This window comes from Oreochromis niloticus, linkage group LG16 (assembly GCF_001858045.2).
Source record: "Oreochromis niloticus isolate F11D_XX linkage group LG16, O_niloticus_UMD_NMBU, whole genome shotgun sequence".
Classification (NCBI taxonomy): Eukaryota; Metazoa; Chordata; class Actinopteri; order Cichliformes; family Cichlidae; genus Oreochromis; species Oreochromis niloticus.
This window is the reverse complement of record NC_031987.2, coordinates 13,634,007-13,656,125: the sequence shown is the minus strand read 5'-3', so window position 1 is coordinate 13,656,125 and position 22,119 is coordinate 13,634,007. Positions and strand designations below refer to the sequence as shown.

At 38.9% G+C, this 22,119-nt stretch overlaps 1 protein-coding gene across 6 annotated transcripts; it reads right to left on the bottom strand.

Moving 5' to 3' along the window:
- Nucleotides 1-758: 758 nt before the first annotated feature.
- Nucleotides 759-21,601, bottom strand: si:ch211-39i22.1 (CD99 antigen-like protein 2). Of its 6 annotated transcripts, none has more exons than XM_005451900.4 (14): nt 21,303-21,601; nt 15,185-15,291; nt 14,873-15,056; nt 14,298-14,398; nt 14,021-14,150; nt 11,792-11,842; nt 11,371-11,427; nt 10,988-11,044; nt 9,616-9,651; nt 8,747-8,776; nt 8,318-8,332; nt 5,620-5,736; nt 4,135-4,191; nt 759-3,996 (listed from the first exon to the last, which is right to left on the bottom strand). In XM_005451900.4, exons 1-14 carry the CDS (start codon nt 21,364-21,366, stop codon nt 3,968-3,970), a joined length of 1,035 nt encoding a protein of 344 aa, XP_005451957.1. In that variant the 5' UTR covers nt 21,367-21,601; the 3' UTR covers nt 759-3,967. The 6 variants fall into 6 exon arrangements, with proteins under 6 accessions (XP_005451957.1, XP_025759639.1, XP_005451955.1 ...); XM_025903854.1 differs by having other exon boundaries at nt 4,135-4,194; nt 11,374-11,427; nt 21,303-21,600; XM_005451898.4 differs by having other exon boundaries at nt 4,135-4,194; nt 21,303-21,599.
- Nucleotides 21,602-22,119: the final 518 nt, after the last annotated feature.

Genomic DNA, 22,119 nt, shown 5'->3' with positions numbered 1-22,119 from the left:
GCTATTGCCACCCATCTGCTTCTAGTCTTGATAAATTGCACTTTTGGAGATGCTCTTCTGTGTAGCTTGGTTGTAACAAGTGGTTATCTGAGTTACTGTTGCCTTCCTATTACCTCAAAGCAATCTGGCCGTTCTCCTATGATCTCTGACATCAATAATGCATTTTCACTCAGAGAACTGCTGCTGATTGGAACTTTTCTCTTTTTTTGGACCATTCTCTGTAAACCCTAGAGATGGTTGTGGCGTTTCTGAGTTTCTGAAATGCTCACTCAAGCCTGTCTGGCACCAACAGGGTAGCTTAAATCACCTTTCTTTTACATTCTGACATTCTGAATTTTAGCATGTCGTCTTGACCATGTCTACATTTATGTCTACATTTATTTACAAATAAATTGAGTTTCCAGCATGTGACTGGCTGATTAGAAATTTGTGTTAACGGGTGTACTTGATGAAGTGGCCAGTCTACATGTTTGCCATTAGATTTGAGCACATTAACAAACAAAACATACATTTTAGAATTAGCAATAAAAACAAACACTGCTTTGACTAATGGGAAATCTAAATACTAATGTATTTTGGCATAAACCAAAGTAATCGTCAAACTACAATCATTTTAGATGGTGCTAATTCAATTAATCTTCTGGTGACTTTGAATGTCCGTTCTACATTAATCCATTACATCACTGAAGAGTTTGTGATGTGGACCAAAGTGATGAACTGCTCTATCAACAGGGGCTAAAAATGAAAGAAAATAAAAATCCCACAAAAACTGTTTAATTGATTCCTCAAACATTATTTACACAACTCCAGAAAAACACAAGTGCCAGATGACAAAAATAAAAAGGACAGTTCCTACACAAAAACCACACAGAATATTTAAATAAACAGGAAGTCAGAATCAGAACAAATGAATTGTCTATATGTGTGTAGTAAATCAAGATGTATACAGGATAGGAACGTGCTTCTCCCATTGAGATTACAAAAAATCTCTGCTTGTGTCACTGTGTCGCTTTTTATGATGACATTATTGTTTGTTTTCCTATCAGGAATATTCAAGAGCATATAAGGAATAAGGCAGGACTGGTCAGTGCCATGATTGATGCCCTAGTGTTATGTGGGAAGTGCACTTCAGGACCCAGTGAGTTTACAACACTCAAGGTTTACATTCTGGTTTGAATGCTTTGTTCTGATACTTTGTATTGCTGGGATCAAGAACCTTGAGGGTGACTGTTGTGAATTGATATAATATAAATAAGACTGAATTATTGACCCGGATTGTTTGGGACAAAATGTATTTTTGCCCCTGATGTCCTCAGTGCAAGCAACACATATTGAATTTTTCTGGATTATTGAATGAGTCTCCATTACAAGAAGTTATCTAAAAGAGCATCGCAGGACATTTCAGTGCTTTTGTTCACTGCAGGGCAGTACTGCATTTAAAGAAAAAATTGTATTTTGAAGGCATCAGTGGCTAGTCCTATTTGTATTATTATTATTGAGTGGGTATTTTTTGTGCATTGTCACCCCTGATACACTATCCACGTAGTTCAGTGTTACAAGAGAAACAGCTTTTGTCTGTCACAGATTACAGGTTAAGAAGGCAGATCGCTGACACTGCGTCCGGCCCACAGTTTGTAGAGTAGAATTGATCACAGATTATTAACATTTCTCAGCTTGAGGCTAGGCTGTTAGCAACAGTCTCTGTCCTGTATTGCAGCTATATGGTGCTTTACAAGTAACACACATTACATGACCCGCAGCACTATGCAGCCTCTATAGCCATGTATCAAAGTTTAAAGGGAGCAGGGCAAGTACAAAACTTCAAGGCAACAAAAAAGACATTCAGAAGTTAAGATTTTTTGTGTGTGTGCTACATTTGGAAAAAAGCAGTAGCGCTGCATCCTTTGCATTTTACAATAATATTAACAAAATAGCACAGCAAACAAGTTGACTAAAGACAATCTGTCAGCTCCGAGGCACGGCTGCTAAATGTAAAGGATTCCTATAAAAAAATCACAAGTGAATGGCGTTTGTAATGTGGATACATGAACAATAAAAATACACTGTTACAGCAGCTGGCTTGCTCAAATAAAGAGACACACAATGAGAAGAGTTTTACATCTGCCACCAGCGGAGGTGGTTGAAAGAGTTTAGATTGCAAGATTAGCTAAAATAACTAAGACTGCAAACGGCCTGACTGTGGACACACATACAGCAGCTGTTACGTTTGTGTTGGTATTATTTTACATGCATGAGCAGTTTAATTAAAAAAAAATGTAACTGCATAAATGACAGATTAAGAATGAATACAGAACACTCTTTGCTCGTTTTGTTTGTTATAGCCTCCTACTGGTTTGCTTGTCTTCTCAGTAACAGATGGGTAAAAAATTAAAGGGTGACCCAGCATTAAGGGTGTTGTAAAGTGTTAAGCCAGTGCATCACACCAAACTGACATCAGTTTGGTGAGTCTCTGGAACTGTTGGAGGAATAAAACAATATTCTTCTGAAAAAATATTCCCTCATTATGTATTTTGATGACGTTGTTGGAGACCTGGTAGGAGATCTCTGACTGATAAGTCCATAGTTTATGGATCCCATGGTTTTCATTCTTAACAAGCGATTAAACGGTCCATCTAAATGGCTGTATTTTCATCTTGTAAGTGACTTCAGCCATCAAAGTGAAATGTTTTAAATTTAGAATAGCTCAGAACTTTGAAATTTGAAACAGCAACAAAACCATTGCGCTAAAATCTCCCTGCAGCATAAACCATTCGTTTAGGCTTTTCCTTTAATTTGTCACCCTCTATATCTTCTCTGTGTGTCTGTAGATTGCTCAAGCCAGGCTGTGTCAGTGAAAGGCACTATAGAGAAAAAAAAATGACTGCATCACAACTACACACGTACTACATCAGAACAAAGTCTAATACATTACTACATGACCTCCATTGAATTTGTCCATGTCAGGTGACCATTCATCCATTTACAGAAACAACACTGGATTAGACTTTACTTCATCGTACTTTTAGTAAGTTTACACAATATATTTTCGTTGGCTTGTTTTTGGTATTTCCTAAATTAATATGACTTGAATTGTTAGGCTGTATTTGATTTGTGTCATCTTTTAATGTATTCAACCGACCGAGGAGAAACGGCAGTCACTCAACAGGATTTTAAATCAAGCCCCTTCACCTATCAGAAAACAAGCACACACATTCAGTGACATCGTTGGTCATCTAAACACATTTGACCACTTAAAAGCATCCCGAGAATACTAGTCTTTAAATCCTTTACTACAGCTCCTAACCAGAATCCACAAAATGCTTGCTACTGTGTCCCCCTGTTATCCAGTTAACCTGCATCTGTACTATAGATAATTGAAAAAGAAATGTCTTATCTAAATGATTTAAAATCATACGGGCAGCTCAACAATGGCAAAAATTGTATAAAATTCCAAAGAAACAATTACAAGTTAAACACCTACAACATCAATTTCAGTTACTGGTTTATATTTACATTGAATTAATAGTAGCCGTATAAATAAAATTAAAAGGTAGGTATATAATTAATCCATTTTATGGTTATACGTAATTTGAGATTAAATCTCTTTAATGGCCACTCTGAAAAAAATTATAATAATTTGGTTTAAAGTAGAATGTTTGACCAATTATTTTAATAAATCTTTTATAACAATAATGAAACCCCTAAAGATCACATGATCTTTATCTAGCTCCTTCTTTCCACGTTTATGCACACACAAGAATGAACGGAAATTATTCACACGCACACTGAGACACATCCACGCAGGCTCGTGTAGAGCAACATACAGACATTGAAATTCAGACTGAAACACGCAGCCCTACTCTGGGGCCTCACAGTAATTTAGCTCTACAGAGGATAGAGCTGAACAGTGAGATTGCCACTTTGCTAGACTGTAATAGGCCCGGGCGGTCAGGTGTCCGTTTCAGGTCTAGGAGGAGTTCAGAAGGTTGCTAAGAACTGTAAACAAAGAAAGGAGGAAAAAAATAGATTAATGGTTAACACGTTTAAAGTACTACATGTAAATATTTATATCAAAAAATGTGTTCTTTACGTTTTCGTTGTGTGTGTGTGTGTGTGTGTGTGTGTGTGTCATACCCTGGGGATCTGACCGAGCCTCTGCTGCATCAGCTTTGTGTGGAGCCTCAGGGTCTGCTTCTAGTCACAAAGATTGACAGTCAGAGAAAAGCAAAATGAGAAACTATAACAGACGCGGCAACTCATTGCTCAATTGCAAGGTTGTACTGCCAAGTTGAATTTCGCAAGCATTTAACCAAGCAACAACCTCCAGAGCAGAAAAAATGAAGCCAACGCGCAATTGCCAAAAAATTGCAATTCCTTAAGGCTACAATTAAAAGTGAGTATATGTTCATAGATCCCCACAAGGCTTATAGTTTGAATAAAAAAGGACAGCTTTGTGAGCACTACTGTATTACCGCCTGGGCTTCACTTTCGCTGACTAAGATCAAAACGCAGCACTCCATGCAGATGTCACTGTGGCTCCAAAAGAGCTATACAGCTATACTATTAAAGTTGAGGTTTCAAAATTAGGATTCGCAATCACTTTTTGACATCATGGTCGATATGCCCATCCTTTATATACAGTCTATGATTTAGCTAAATATTGTTTCTACTAATTAGCATCAAGTTATCGCATCCCTTCTCTCAAATATGAGGAAAAGGTATTCTTATTCCTTCAGTGTTAAACTGCTTCACCAGCTATACAGAAGTGTGAGTTTCTAAGGATCTTAATTTCTTGGGGTAATTGCTTATTATCCAAAACCATGAAAATTTGTTTCTTATTTTTTGTGTCACAGTGAAAAACTTATACCTATTTGTAAAGTATTTTCATTTATTGTTAATGACGTAGAAATTGGCTGTAATTACCACCTCTACTCTTTACAGAGGAAAACTACATGTCTAAATATGTTTCGTCAAATTAAGAACACATATTGTCTATTACTCTAAATGCTCAAATTATAATAGTTACTTTGAATCTGATTAGTGGCCTGCACTTCTATAACTGGATGCCCTATTACTCATGTTGACTGCAAATGGAAACTTTGCTGAACTGGCAGTAATGGGATGCAGGATGCGTGTGAGTCGTATGTCACTGACAACAGTTCACGAGAGGGAGACAAAAGCTGAATTTAAAAGCACTGGTAAACTTGTAAACTTGTGCTTTTAGGACTACAAGAAACAAACACACACCTTGCCCACTGTGCACAGTTAGGATGGAACTTGATTTAAAGCTGAGATTCAGATAAAAGATGAATAATTTTCTTTTGTAGCGTCATTAAAGCTTAACAGATCTGAAGCTCTGATGGGGGTTGGCATTCATTTCAAAGAGCTTGGACATAAGCAGTTCTTCTATTGCTAATGTGGGCACCAAACTGAACAACAAACACAATTTTGGCTTACACTTCATTCATTGTTGATGAGGGTCAAGAAGAATTTCTCGTCTGATCAAATACCAAACCTTGCGTACAGCAGTTAAGGTAGCTACTGTATATATTGAGTTTTCCCTTTGATTTAATATTACTAATTAGTTTTCCACCAGCAACAAAAGGATCAGATAATTACCCTGTCTATTTTTGAAGCACAGCTTCTTCTGTTGATAGGTGAAGTATCCAGCGATTGCTCCCACTGCAGACACAACAATCGCACTAAGGATTGCTGCTAAAGAGCTTGAGCTGGCCTCTGTAGCACAACAAACAAACAAACAGACAAATAAAGATAAGTCATAGCAGCAGAGAATGAGCAGTCAAGTTCAGCAGTATCCTATGAACATGCCACTGGAACTGCAAACCTATTGGTCTGAGCATGCTTTACAATGTTAATGTGATCTGTGAAAATCCATCTATAACAACTGTAACTGTAACATTGAGTGTCAGCACTGGGTGCCATTTTGCAGTTGAAAGAATGAATATCAATTCAGCAAAGAAGCTCACTGACATGACATAATGTGTGAATTATGCGTGTATGTGTGAGACAGACAGGGGGAAAGGGAGGGAGAGATGAAGAGCAAGCAACAGTGTGTGTATGTGTGTGTGTGTGTGTGAGCGAGAGAGCGAGCTGCATCATCTCGTTCCAGAATTTTCTGATTCCTTTTCATTCGTCTGTCATTTAAACTTCCCACAGCATTCACAGTGAGCATTCACAGAAATCTGTCTGCACCTGTAACCCAGTTACTATGACAACACCAAAATGAATAGTTTTCATGCTGTGTGACAGCACACAGCCAAGTATAGGTACTGGCACATACATCGCTAAATTGGCTAAATTGTCAGTAAATGTAATTAATTGTGCATCTAAATCATTTTTTTATTAAAAAAAAAAGGTTTAAGTAACTCTATCAAACTCATTGTAATAGGTGGCAACACTATCACTACATATATCTGGCACATGATTTCATGCTGTTGTGTTTCCAACTTAAAGGCGAGGCTTTTATTGTCTTGTTGTGGCCTGAGTCGACAGCGAGACTTTCAGTGCTACAGGGGTGAAACTGATGTTGAGGCATAAAAGATAACTTCGAAAAAAAAGAATAAAAGAGGACAGGAAGTCCAGAGCTCATGGCGAGAAAAGCAAGGGAGTGGCATGAGTCAGAAAGTGAGACGAATAAAAAGGGAATGGGAATTAGTCAGTTAAATTAAGTGGAATCAAACCGGAGACTATAGTGAGTCAGAAAAAGGAAGTAAAGGTGGGTGGAAACTGACGTGTATGAGCATGAACGCGCATAAACTCATCACATACAGCTGGGACACAACTGTTTCTTGAACAGAGGCATTGACATGAAATAATACTAAACGGCACTGACTATCATCGAAATATGTTTTCCATATCTTCAGTAGAGTCGCTCCTGTAATTAAACATTTGGGCACTTGTGAGTTAAACCTTGAATCCATTTGGTAGACTCCACAGCTTTTGCTTCTTTTATAAAATTATTCTTAGATGTCTTTTAAACTTGAAAGGAAGGTTTAAACACGCAAACCTACCAAAGCTACTTGACTACACATAATAATTAAACTCAGATTTGTTGCACAAAGACATAGCTTTTATAGTTTTACCTCTCTTTACCACCACAATGGATTCTAAATTGAACAATCAATATGCGATTGAAATGCTGACTTCAAAGGTTTAAAAAAAAAGGTTAGCATTAACTGTTTTGGAATTACAGCCTGTTACAGCCAATCAAAGCCACTATACCTGGTTAATGAAAACACTTTACAACATCTAGCCAAGTCAAGAACATTCTCAAGGAACTAGGTGTGCCTTTTTCAAGGTCTACAATCAAGAGATGCCTTCACGAACACAGAGGATTTACAACAAGGTGTGAACCCCTGGTTATTCTCAAGAACAAGAATGCCTGATTAGCTTTGCTGGAAACCATCTAAAACAGCCCGCAGAGTTCTGACAAACATGGAACAGATTAAATAAAGCTGAACTAGTACTACAAAGCATGGAGTAAAAGAGAAACAGCTCATGATCCAAAGGCATGTATGGCTACCAAGGGGAACGGATCCACTGGTATTTACTGATGATGTGACTGATGAGATCCCGTCACAGTGCAAATAGATATAAACACAAAGCATACTGCAACGCTACCCAAGAGTTTCTCAAGGCAAGAAATTCGATAGGGCCAAGTCAGTCACCTGATATTAACCCGGTAGAGCATGATTTTCAGTTACTGAAGACAGAACTAAATGCAGAAAGTAAGCAGCAACTGAAGGTGGCTTCAGTAAAGACCTAGCACAGCATCTCAAGCAATGTGACATTTGGTGATGTCCATGGATTCGGGGCTTTGGGCAGTCACTAACTTCATTGGATTATCGCCCAATCCTCACCTCACAATCCTTATGAGCCTCTAAAAACGGGGAATATGTATAAAATGTTTAAAATTCAAAATTAAAAGTCTGACTCTTTAATTTAAAGTCCACTGAGCAGTGTATAGAGGCAAAACTCTCACATTTAACTGTAGTGTTAGAAAGACACTGAAAACAGACTATAATTAAAAGTGACTGAGATGACCCGATCAATAATGGGGTTGTAATCAGGGAGTTGCTGTGGGGCTTGAATTATTTGCTACCAGAACATTCTGGTAATAATCATCACAGTGAAGTCATGTGTATGTGCAGATTGAGAACTGAATAGATTTTTGACCAGTGAATATGGCGAGAGAGTATGGTGAAAAGTTGAGAGTCTTAGCCAACTAAGTTGCATGCAGGTTTGTGGCACACATGGATTGTTACTTTAAAACAGGAAAACAGAAGAGAGAACTCACTTTGGGACTGTTTATCTGCGATAAAGACGAGAGAACACACAAAAAGTTAGCAACACAAATACGTCACATTTAGTTGTTCATGGTAAACTGTTTGTATCCTTCTATCTGATCTGATTTGAACCTTTAATTCTACTGTTTCACATACTGAAATTCAAAAGCACAAGTTATTTCCAATAAAATTCACGGTGACACACCCCTAAAGGCCTGCTTCAAACACGAGAGAGAGGCATTTCTCTGTGACTCTTGTATCCTGTTTGCATTGACAAAGGCATGCCAGTAATATCCTGTCTGTTCAGAACCACATTGGGCCTATTTCTGCTGCCCGGGCTATGATCCTATGTACGGTATTTGACTAGGATTTGCACTGTAATATTTTGCTATCGTGCATATTTTGATCACAAAGACAAACAGAAAAAATAAAATCCTTACCATCACTCCCTGAGGCACCCAAAGCAGACACTAAAGAGAGACAGAAAGACAAGAAAGGAGAGAGAAGGTTTTATTTAAATGTTCTAATGATGCATGTAAAGCATTGTTGCTGAAATGACAAAGTGGACAAAAAGACAAAAGGTGAGATTATTCTCTTTACACTGACTTGTAACCTCTGGGGCATTAAGAGTTCTAAAGTTTCTGTCCTAACTAAACTGTACAAACACACACACACGCTCATGCATACACACAACATTGCATGAAACATCCCTTATGTACAGTTACAAAGATGGCGAAGATACTTTTATAGCATCAGAGCGATAAAATATCTCAGAGAGAGAGAGAGAGAGAGACAAACACTTTCTCTAGCTCTTTCACAACCTGATCTTTGATTTTATCCACACTCAAACAACCCTGTTATCTCCTTCTGCACTGCCTGTCTGTATATGTCTGTGACATCATCCTTGCCCTTTACTTGCTTCGACTTGAAGAAGCTGCTAATAACAGAGTACTAAAGAGGAGTCTTTCGCCCTTCGCAAGTATATAAATGATTATACTACATTTGAGTTTTCAAATTTCAGGAGGGAACTGAGAAGCTGCTTCAGGAAAATCTGCTGTTCCCACATTTCTGTCATATTGCCGCAAGGTTAGTGATTAAGCTTTTGTAAAACAAGTCAGTTCAGCACCTTGTCATGGGAGCAAGGCACTGAACCGACAGAGAGACAAGAGGAATGAGAAAAATGTTTTATCAAAACCAAACTACACTTTACTAGCCCCTGATTGTTATGCTAACTTTGTACATACACAGGACATTTTTAGTTTGGTTACAACAATAAATTCAACCATAATAGTTATGAATGAATACCAACCATCTTCGTCTTTCCTTTCTTCTTTTGACAGAGGTGCTAAAAAAGAAATGAAATTAACAAATACCGTGGATCAATAAGGAAATGCAAAATTATTCTTGGAATGGGAATTTCTTATCAGATGTTTATGAATACATATCACAAATCTAAGACATTATTACATGGTGTTTCAGTCCCCCTTTCATTGGATTTAGATGAGAGCTGCCAGCGGCTCGAGCTCAGTCACATTTAACTACACAGTAACGGTTAGCATTTGGTTTGACTTAAACAAAATCATGCATAGTTTATACACTTCTTGCTGGTTGCGTTGTACAGGAGGTGCTAACAGTATGAACTAATTTTACACTGAAATGCATTAGTGTTAATATGAATACATTCAGTGGTAGATGTACTATACAGTAGGCTAAACACCCACTAAAATATTGACCACTATTCACAAATAATAAGTACTCTAAGAAGATTCAAATCCCAATTTAACCCTTGCTCAAGACCTACTGTGAATGTGGTGCATTAGCCCTGTTGTACCAGGCTCTAGAGCTACCAGAGGACCATCTCAAACCACAGTCTGTGATGCAGTTTTCAAGTGATCAAGTGCTAAAAAATGTTTGGTAGAGGAATAACTTTGTTATTTTTTGAACCTTTATGAAGATGATGACAGTCTTGTCACTAATTTCCCCTGTAATATTTTACATCTTAATGGCTTTAAGGCTCTAATTTCATCACTTAAAAATAATAGATAATTAGATCATGGCAGCTATCTAATTAAAATGGTAAATGGCCTGTATTTGTATAGCGCTTTACTTACTCCCTATGGACCCCAAAACACTTTACACTACATTCAGTCATCCACCCATTCATTCACACACTGGTGATGGCAAGCTACATTGTAGCCACAGCTGCCCTGGGCCGCACTGACAGAGGCGAGGCTGCCAGACACTGGCGCCACCGGGCCCTCTGACCACCACCAGTAGGCAACGGGTGAAGCGTCTTGCCCAAGGACACAACGACCGAGACTGTCGGAGCCGGGGCTCGAACCGGCAACCTTCCGATTACAAGATGAACTGCCAACTCTTGAGCCACGATCGCCCCAGTAATTAAACTGACATTTATGCACATAAACCTAGTTAACTGTTATTTTCTTTTAAAATAAACATTGGGGTAAAATTTTTGTTGCCCACCATGTTGGCAAAAGCCTCAACTGGATATACAAATACAACTATTCATAGTTGATCCCTAAGATCTACAGCCGCTGTGGTAAACAGGGCTAATCTCATTGTACTGGTTGTGTTGTTTCATATCTTTATTTATTCTGGACGTTTTCAGTGATTGGTTACAACACTAAACTGAATTTTAATTGTTATGAGCAATTACTAACCACCTAACTCCTGGTGTGTTACCACCCTCTTCTCCACGGGACTTTCCTGGTTTAACCCTGTGTATAGTAAAACAGTCAATAAATGGATGAATAAATGGATTAATCAATCAATCAATCAATCAGTCAATCAATAAATTAGACAATCAATAAGCCTGTTAGTCAATCAATCTTGCCAATGTGTTTGTGAAAACATTGAAGCAAAAAGCATGTAGCCCTCCATGTCGATGGGGCCGTAACAGTTGATCCCTAAGATCTACAGTTGCTGTGGTAAACAATGCTACTCTCTTTGCACCGTTTGTGTTGTTTCATATCTTATTCTGGACATTTTTGGTTATTGGTTACAACACTAAACTGAATTGTGATTATTATGAGCAATTACTTACCACCTGAATTCAGCTGTGGTCCCATCCTGCCCTTCACGTGAGTTTCCTGGTTTGACCCTGTATATAGTAAAACAATGAATGAATGAATGAATCAATCAATAAGCCTGTTAGTCAGTCAATCAATCTAGCCAATGTGTTTGTGAAAACATTGAAGTAAAAAGCATGTAGCCCTCCATGTCGATGGGGCCATAACAGTTGATCCCTAAGATCTACAGTCGCTGTGGTAAACAATGCTACTCTCGTTGCATCGCATAGATTGTACTGATTTGAGATTTCAATCAAAACTACACTTTAGGCTAAATCTCCATCAGTATCTGTTGGTGCTGTATTGGACAGGTACTTCTGTGCATCTCCATTTATTCTGATTATTGATCAATAACAACAATAAAGTCAACAGCAATTGTTATGAGCAATTACTGACCATGTGTTTCCTGCTCTGCAATTGACGTCTTCTCAATGTTAAACCCTGGATCTGGTAAATAAACAAATAAATAAATACATACATACACACATACACAAATAAACATGGTTGGCAGAAATACAAAATCAATCACTGTACAGGAATTTTCCCATCCTAGAGGAATTTTATCTAGATAATGCCAAAACATATTGAAACACATGTAACACACTGTAACACTCTGTTCTCAGTCCCTCATGACCCTCGTGAATGCCCTGCAGAGGTGTTCTCAGTGTTGAAATACTGAAACACAGCCAGCTCCAAGGGTGTAACTGTGATCTTGTGAACCAATGTTGACTTAGATTAAGGGATATTGTCTGTCACGAACAAAACCTTACCCTACTATATATTTATTGGGGAAAACCCAAGTGACTTAAACAACATGTGGGACTCAGTGTACAGTGTTAGGCTGGGCAGGGCAGGGTGGGGTGGGATCACCGCATTAATTTATCACTGATAGAAACCTCAGTGACCTATTTTCTAGGGACCTATTATTTCTGTTAATAACATCATGACAACAAATACAATTAAAATACCAAAATAATTTATTGACAGGATGGATTTTAAATAACAAACCTACATTACTCTCATTCTGACCCCCACATATTTTCTTCTAGTCTGAATAGCTCTTCCAGGGTAATTGGTCCTAATTACTAACTTCCTGTCCCATCTCACTGCTTGCACTTCTAGGGACAAGCTAAGCTAAAGCACAATGTCTCCGTCTAAAAAAAGGCAAAGCCAAACATAACCTTAGAATAGGACATACTGACATGAGGTCAGCATAACATTTAGTATGAAAGAGCACAAACTCCAGTTTGAGAAAGAGAGTGTTATAAGATAAATAGAAATAAATTAAGGGAGACACTTCTATTTTCATAAACCTTTACTCAGGTCATTTGGCAGGCTCATGACATTCATAATTTAGAAGATAAAATCAGCCAAGCCAAAATCCCACCTCAGAACCTTCCTAAGGGAATAGTATTTCTTGATAGAAAGGCACAGATGGATTATTTTGTTCAGAAAACAGGGAGTAGCAGAAAAAATTATACAGTACATTACACCTTAAAAAAAGCATTACAGCATGTACATATTTTTTAATGAGTGACAATGCAAAAGTTCTGTCAGGAGTAATTTAATTAGTCCCAGAATCAAAGAATCTTTCAGTTGAGATTGAATCTCAAATTTAAAATATGTAGTTATGACAAAAATCTAGAAAGCAAAACTGCAAAAATGAAAGGCATTCTTCAGATCTGTTTGATTTGAAGTGTTTGCTCAGGGACAGGCAGCGCTGCCGTGTATTCAGAGATTATGGGAAAACCCCAAGATTCAACTGATCATCTTAAGGACAGCTCTAAAAACAATGTTTCTGCTCAAATCATTTTCAAGCTATGCAGATCCTCTTCTGTCATTTCTGTAATTATTTAAAATGCTGTAAATGAACATTTCTGAACATCTACTTAACAGGTAAACTTCTGTGCATTTCATATAACTGAATTTAAGGAAAATAAAATGTTTTTAGGTCTTGTTTAGAGGTTATATGATCAAAAGAAGAAGGAGCCATAATGCCAAATAATAACCGACCTGCATTTGCAAAGGGCAAATACAGGTATGTTTATTGTCTGTATGCTATTATTTGTGTATATATGAGGCATATAAAGGTATCTTTATACTACTTATTATGACTTGCAGTCCTACTCTCACACAAAATACATGCTTATACTGGAAACAAGGGACAGCACATGACGTTTTACTAAGAAGTTTGTGTAATATCCCATCATAAAAGAGACTCAAGAGATGGCATCATCTACAGCAGGGGTGCCCAATCCCAGTCCTCGAGAGCTACTGTCCTGCAGCTTTTAGATGCATCCCTACTTCAACACAGCTGAATCAAATAGTTGGATTACCAATTCGGCATGCCATCAAGTCTGGCAAAGGCCTGATAACGAGCCATTCATTTGATTCAGGTGTGCTGGAACAAGGACGCATCTAAAAGCTGCAGGGCAGTAGCTCCCGAGGACTGGGATTGGGCACCCCTGATCTACAGAATACATGTGCTTGGCTCTGTTTACAACTTTTTCTCTGTGGTCTTAGCACTGAAGTTGATACTCATTGTCAAAACTCAGGTACATTTTCCATATTCATGAATGCATGTGCAAGAGTGTGCAAAATACATACTCGAATATCTATACTTACTCATAGTGACAGTTTCATCTGCGAATGTTGTGAAATCATCTGTGGATGACTCTTCATTAGCAGATGGATCAGTTGGTGCCTCCTCATTGGTTTCTAGACCTACTGTTGTTATGATGTCATGAAGTCCACTCTATTAAAAAAAATATTATAACACATATGAACCCATAGTACAGGACACATTTACTCACTATCATCGCAGCCTATTAATGACACCTGTAAAATACAAACCTTAATAGGTGTGAAAAAGAAGTTTTACTTTTTAAAAAATAGTATTAACCTTGTCTTGAGCAGGTGTTGTATTCGCATTTGTGGTGGGTTGCTCCTCCTCATTAACTGCTGTTTGCGTAGCTTCTGGAGCGTCATCCTCAGAATCAGCAGCTGGCCATGGATAGAAGTGAAACAGAAGTAGCGAAGCATTAGATCACTGATTTTTCCTTTTATAGCCCAATTACCACATTCTGTGGCATGGGCTTTTAGGGCTTGTTTTGCTGCACAGTTAAAAACAATATAAGAAAGACATGTAAGAAACATTTTACATTACAATAGCCATCCCTTCAAAGTTACATCATTTTTTTTGATGTAATAGTGCAAAAGTTGAACCTGCTTTTTGCTACAATGAAGAATGAAGATTTTTATTTTTAATAAACTGCAGCTTTGCTGTGAGATATTAACTACCTGAAACATTTTACAGCAAGAGTGGTAAAAAAAAGAATAAAAAGAACAGTGTAGTATGAATGCCAAGTATTAAAAAGTGAGGAAACTGACAGCAGTTTATTTATCTAACAAAAAAAGAGAAACAAAGAAAGGCACCATGTTTCATTATTGCTTTAAATGCGCATATATGAAATTCACCTTGTGTGGTTGTAGCTGCTTCAGAAATAATTGCTTCTGTTTCTCCAGTCGTAGGACTTGCTGATTCCCCCTCCTCACCTGCAGGAGCATCTGTAGCCACTGGCTCTGTGCTTACATCTGCAGCATTTGCTTCTTGGATTAATTCAGTCTCAGGGTCAGCAGTGGGCTCAGGCTGCAATACTTCCTGTTTGGCACAACATTTTATTTAAATAAGCAACGGCCCATGTAACGCTAGGAGAGATTTTCAAACGGCTGACAGGGACCCAGGACTAAACAGCTCAAACCAAATAACAAAATATCTCAACTTCTCACCTCAGTTGCAGTGACTGCCTCCTCAAGGTTATGTTGGTCGATGACCTCTACATCTGCTTTAGATGTGGGAGTTTCAATAGATGGCTCTACTGTTGGGATTATATCGTCTGCACAAAGTTAAGTGAAAGACGCAAGTCAGAGAATAATACAGTGTGGGATTACATACTGACAATCAGTTTGAAACAGATGGGAAAAAAGCCAATTCATGGTGCCACAGCTGGCAGAACCTGTGCAACAAGCTTTTTTAATCAAACAATAAAGGCAGGCATGGCGACTCAAAGTCCATCTCAGTGTCTCAAAGAATATTTTCCCATGCTTTTGAACCCATAGAACATCCCGATGATACAATTCGCTATTTTGTACCTTTTCTATTTGAAAACCAATGCAAGGAATATCGCATTGGTTTCTAATATAATAATATATATAATAAAGTTTCTAATATATACTAAAAAGCTATTACAATTTTGGCATGATTTGTGTAACCGCTGATTATTAAAAAGCAGCACGCCTTAATCGCCTTCCATCTGCTGTTCCTCTAAGTCATTAAAATCATTTGAGTGGTGTTTAAGATGACACACACATAAACTCAGAGCCACACCCTGGCCTGATTGGTGCCTGATGCCACTGATTCAGCCAAAAACAAACAAAAAAAACCCGCTTGACATACACATCGATCACTTGTGACCTGCTTCCACATCAAATGCAGTCTTAACCTCAGCACTGGCATTGCAACTCTGTGCTAATGAGAAAATGACAAAGATGTGCTCTTTGTCAGTCTGTGTGTGACAAGCAATGTGTGCGTGTATGCCTGTGACATTCCCCCGTCGCATGTGACAAGCTCAAGCAGTAAAGTGATCTCTGGCTTGATTGTTCTTTGCTTGCTGACGTCAACAGCACCCTGATGCTGGTTTATCTGAGCAGATCTTTCACAAAACACCCAATATTAAGGCAGGACTGATTAAAAAAATCAAATCAAATACCTCTACCACGTTTTTTTAAGAGCTATTCATTGCAGAGTGGATTTTCAATAAAGAATCACTGGGCTTGCCAAGTGAGATTGTATCAGAATCAGCGAAGCCTGGAGGGAGAGCAGCAACACATCTGAAGTATTTCCATCAGGGTGAAAATCTTTCAGTGGTAACAAGTACTGGCTACACCCTGAATCCGTTCATCCACACAAACATACATTTATATAGCAGGGAAAAAAAAATTCACACACACAAACAAAAGCAAGTGCACACACACTGCAGCAGGAATATTTGACATGCAAACTCTCATGCACCACTGCATGGTTCCTGAAACCATCATAGAAAAAAAATCTCTTTGTTCCACTGAATATCACTGCACCAGCTTAACAAACATTAATCAGTTTCCATAAAGAGTCATATATTGTGTGCATGGATCTGTGTGGTATGTATCAATTTCACTATCTTAATCAGTTGTTTGGAAATGACTGTCTTCATCAAAGATGTGCTGTAGCATGCCACTTCAGGCTAATGGGGTGGAACAAAGTTAAGATTGAAGTTGATGAGTCTCACCAGAACACCTATGATGAGGCACGGAAAAAACACTACATTCATCAAACTGTTCCTCAGACAGTTGTCAGTAACCTTCTGCCACAATCTTATTAATAATCTCTCAAACCATTAACTCTGATAATGAGTCTCTATTTGTGTGAGAACGCAGTGTGTATGAGACATGAGGATATAATATAATTTTCCCAGTTCTTGTGCATGTGTGTTTGTGTTTATGAGTGTGTGTGTGTGTGTAGAGGCTACCCCTCTATGCAAACTCCTTCTTCATAGAACATTCTGTTCCCATCTATTAGTTTGCCACTTCCTCATTTAACTACCTCTCCCACAAGCATTGCCCCGTCCAGCAACACTTACATGCATACATACAAACTCATGTAATGTTCCCTCCTCCCCTCCTGTCCCCTATCATGCAAACAGCTACATGTTCACACACGTGTGAAGTTCATGTGCACACATGTTCCCATTCACCCTCGCTCTCTGAGTAAGGGGAGCCCTGTTTTGTGTTAGCACAGCAGTGAAGCCAACTGTTGCACATCCCAAGCGCTCCCACTCCTTTCCTTCTCTATCACCCCTTCCCTTTTACCAAGTCTCGACTCTCTCTCTCTTTCATTGCCGCTACTTTCCCTTGAGGCTGATGAGTCATCTGTGTCTCTGACATGGCCGCACGCTATTGTGTGGGGCAAAACAACTGTGCTAAACTGCAAAAATGTCCCCTGAGAAAGAAGCTCCTAAGTTAAACCAGTTCACCCATGTGGGAACGTATCTTACTATCAATTAGACTGGCGGAAAAATCTCTCTAACAGCACCTAGAAGCTCATTAATTAACAAAAATTAAACTGTAATAAAGAGAACTTGTCTTGTTGGGTTTATGCCGTCGCTGTGAGTTGCTGGAAATGAATACCGCCACTATTAATTTTATTATTATTATTGATTAGACTGCTGATTGATTTTTTTCAAATACTGACTAATTTAATTGGGTAACAGAATGAAAACAGATGTGGGAAATCTGGGAAATGCCTGATATAATTTCATACAGCCCCAGTGACATGATCAAATGTCTTGTTTTGAATATCTGTGCAGCTACAAATGGCAAGTATTCAACATTTTAGATATAAGTGAATTATTACTTGATCTTTCAACTGCCAACTACATTTATTGGAAAAGACATATTTCTGCCTATAACTCCCGGCAAAGCGCAACTTCTAGCTCCGTGAGAGAAATTTTATAAGCATCTTTCCACACAGCTCATTTTGAGTCCATCTTCACCTTTCCGTGTTACATAACCGGCAGTTTGCTTTACTACTTTTTTATATGACATGTATCTAGAAAGAAGGGTGACTGATAACAGCCATCTGGATCTATGCCAAAATCTAAGAGTTCATTCTGAAGTATGCTGTACCTCGCCTATATAATCAACCAAGATGAAATTGTAATATAGCACTTAGGATACCAAAGTGATATGGGCATCAGCTTTGTCATGGTGGCAATCTGGCATAAATCAACATGCTTTAAAAGAACAAAAGACACAGAACTGTTGTGACAAGGAATCAGGAAACGTGGTTCTTGGGAAATAGGGTACGAACTTTAATTAAAAGGAAATTCCACTTAAATATATGTGATTGCAAAGCATGCCACATAGAGGTGTGCTTCTTATGAACAATTAATATACTGTGTTAAATAATGATGTTTCTGTAGTTTACACCATGTTAACTAGTTTAAATTTTTTCAATGATATAGTGTCTGTGGGACGGTACAAAGAACCGTCCCACATTTAAACAGGTTTAAGACCTGAATTTTACAAAGCTTTAAGGAGCAGAAGTTTGGGTATGATACAGTAATTTTCACGGGCTGTATCTGCGACTCATTTTTGCGACTCGAGTTTTTTGCAGTAGTCCAGATCATAGCCGCTGGCCTCGGTTATTACAAATTAATTTTCTATGCCAGCTTTTTGAAACAGGCAGCACTTTTTTGTCATATCATATCATAATTTGCATGTGCTGTGGACATTAGTGAAGTGCCTCGATAGTGTTGTCGTTATACTACACGTGAAAATGTTCACGTGCTCGTTCGAGATCAATAAAGGAAAACACAAATCCTTGGGAGGGTTGTGTCAGGAAAGGGACCAGTATAAAAATTTGCCATATCAAAGATAGCAATCTATACACTGTGAAAAGCCCCTTGTAAAGAAATGACTAATAAACTTATCTTATGTTATCTTATCTTATCGTAGAAAGATAAATAACATGGACAGTTGGGAATTATACTAGTATGTGGATTGAAGTCCTGTTCATTATGTCCAATGATGGAACTCCTTATCTTGGCATTTTATATTACGTCCTAGCAAGCCTGACAATAAAAAGCTGAATTTGTTTTAATTTCTATTACGTTCTCTTTTTGTTTGTTTTGGACACTGAAGAAGAGTAAAGGTGTTTTTTAATGGAGTTTTAGTTATGTAACACACAGGACTGTGCATTACATAAATTGGAATCTGAAACACGTTACCAGCACCATGAAGTAAAAAAGGACATTACTTTCGAGCTTTTCTGGTTCCTGCCATGAGATTTTGTGCGATTTCCTGTGTGTAGCTGAATGAGTAATAATGCGTGTGCATGCCCTGCCTTATAAAAATACACATGAACTCGTTTGTGCATGTGTGCCAGCTGACACAGGTATGGTTCTATTGTGTTACTATGGGATAGAAAGTGCTGTGTTTACCCCAATCATGTATGTCTTAACAATGCCCCCATAGAGATAATGCATGTGTGGAGTGTTTGTGTGCATGGGTGTGGGTTTCCCTTATCCACCGAAAGAATGATTTATGTGTTGGCAGTTGAAGGTGTAAACACAGACAAGTCTGCACACACACACACACACACACACACACACACACACGCACGCACGCACGGACACACACACACACACACACACACACACACACGCACGCACACACGCACACACACCTGGCTCACATCACAGCTCTTTTTTCTTTTATTTGTTTCTAAGGCAAACACATGTTCTCTAGCTGAATTGTGCACACCGATAAATAAAGCACAGCCATGCTCCCACATGTTCTGTACATTAAACTTCTACCCCACTCCCACCTACACATACGCACACATATGCTAAGGGCCCTCGGGAAGCGTAAGGCGCTGAGACTAGTTCTGTAGATGGGTGTTGTCTACAGCTGGTGCTGGATCTAGTTACTGACACTCCCTATCATTCAACTCTATAAATCGCACTGTAACTGATGTGCACATATACAGCTGAGCTAGTGCCCCATCTTTTTTGGTGTGACTAAGAATTGGTGTGCACACATATGCAAGTCAGCAAACACACCCATTGAAATTTCCTGTGATTGAGTAGTCCAACATCTACTGAGTTTAAAATCACATTGAACCTCTGCAATTATGGACAAGGTGTGTGAAAAGAGTAAAGGGGAGAAAAGCTCTCTTTCTCTGTCTGTTTGTGTGTGTGTGTGTGTGTGTGTGTGTGTGTGTGTGTGTGTGTGTGTGTGTACGTGTGTGTGTGTGTGTGTGCGTGTGTGAAGGTGGTTCCTCTCTGATGGTTTATCTGGTGATAACCGGTAGAGTGAGATTTTGCCAGATTGCATCCATGCGCACCAACGTCCAACTGAATTTTTTTGCATAAGGATAATAAAACTCATTTGTCTCACTTTTTCCTTGCTTGTGTATCCTTGTTTTCCCTCTCAATCAGCTACATTGTTCCTTTATCTTTTGCCAACAGCCGTCCACTTTTCTCTTTATTTTTTCCTCACTTTATGTGTTTTTCTCAATGCTTCTTTCTATTCCTGCGAGTTTTACTGCACATTTAAACAATCTGGAATCATTGCATGTGCCGCAGGGAAGGGCAGAGGCCCATGGGCCAGCTGAAGGAGAAGGGAAAGGAAGAGGAGAGAGAAAACACGAAGAATGAGAGATGCAGAGAGGAAAAGAATAGATGTGGCTCAATCACACATTGAAACAGAATGGGGGAAACGAATAATTATAATTATTTATGTAACAACAATGGAACCACCACACCCCTATGGACCTAAACTCCAGTCCAAAAAGAAATGGCCACATTACAAGACACACCTTTTTTTAATGATGATGTCTGGGATACAAAGCTGGAACCCCAATATAGTAATAAAGATGGAGGGCTTTTCATTCGCTCAGTCAGAACTGATAATAACAATAATAACACAGTTTTTTTTTTAATCAGCTAAAGGTTAATTGAATTGAAACGTGACAGGGATTCAGGCAGACTGGCAAAAGACAGTGGTAATTGTGCTCACACAAGCAAAGGCAAGAGGAGAGAAAAAGAAAAGGAGAAAGACAGGTGAGAGCCAGAGGGGAGTAAAGGTGGGGGGAGAAATGGAGGCAGTGAGATAATGACCAGCACAGTCAGTTAGTCAGACATACAGACAGACAGACGGGGGGAGAGACAGACATAGATAGATAAATAGATAGATAGATAGACAGATACATGCGCAGATAAAAAGATGGATAGAAGCCACCATGCACACTAACACATGAAATGTGCTGCTGAAGAAAGCGCTGAATTAACTGGAAACAAATTATTACCTTGTGCCTTGGCGTGCGTAGCCAGCAGGCTTCCTAATAGCAGAATCCACAGGTATGACATCATGGGAACACGGCTAGGCTGCGAATAAAATCGGGGTTCAATCTCCCTTTTTTCGCCCTTCAACAATGACAATTAACTGGCGTGGAGGTTTCAGGTAGATCTTGAGGGCGTGCTCGCGTGTGTGCCGGTGCGTTCTTGCGCGTCGGATCAATCCAAGGTGTTCAGATGCTCAGGCTCAGTGCGCGCCGCCGCGGATCCGTCGTCCCCTTTGTCTGGATTGGGAGAGAGGGTTCGGTTTTTATTGGTAGGCGGTCTCTTCTCTCAAATGAAGGGAGGCGGACTGACTGCTAGGTACGTTGCTGTGCTGGCATTCACATGACTTTCCACACTAATTAGTGGGGTTTTTGTCTGTATCTCTCTGTTGAGTATTGCGAGCATTTCGGGTGCATACTCGTCCCCGATTAGTGCCGATTAGGACTTGTGTCAGTCATGATAGCAGCCGCCGTGCAGTATTTTAACTCGAAAGTGCCACTAATGGATATAATTGTGTCATTCATTAATTTTATATAGAGGGTCCAGTAAGACATCGAAAGGATCTATCTCTTATGTGCTTTGGTCATATCTGTGGGGATGGTACTGAGTTGGGTAGGGTTAGGGTTGGGTAGTGTCATCAGCAGTTAGATAAGAGCTGTATAAATATATATATCTTGTAAAATGTACTTTGGTTACCATGTTACCTAATATGACGATTGCCTTTAAAATAAAGCAAAAAACCCCAAAACAAAACAATGTTGGTCCCTGAAACGACATACAGAA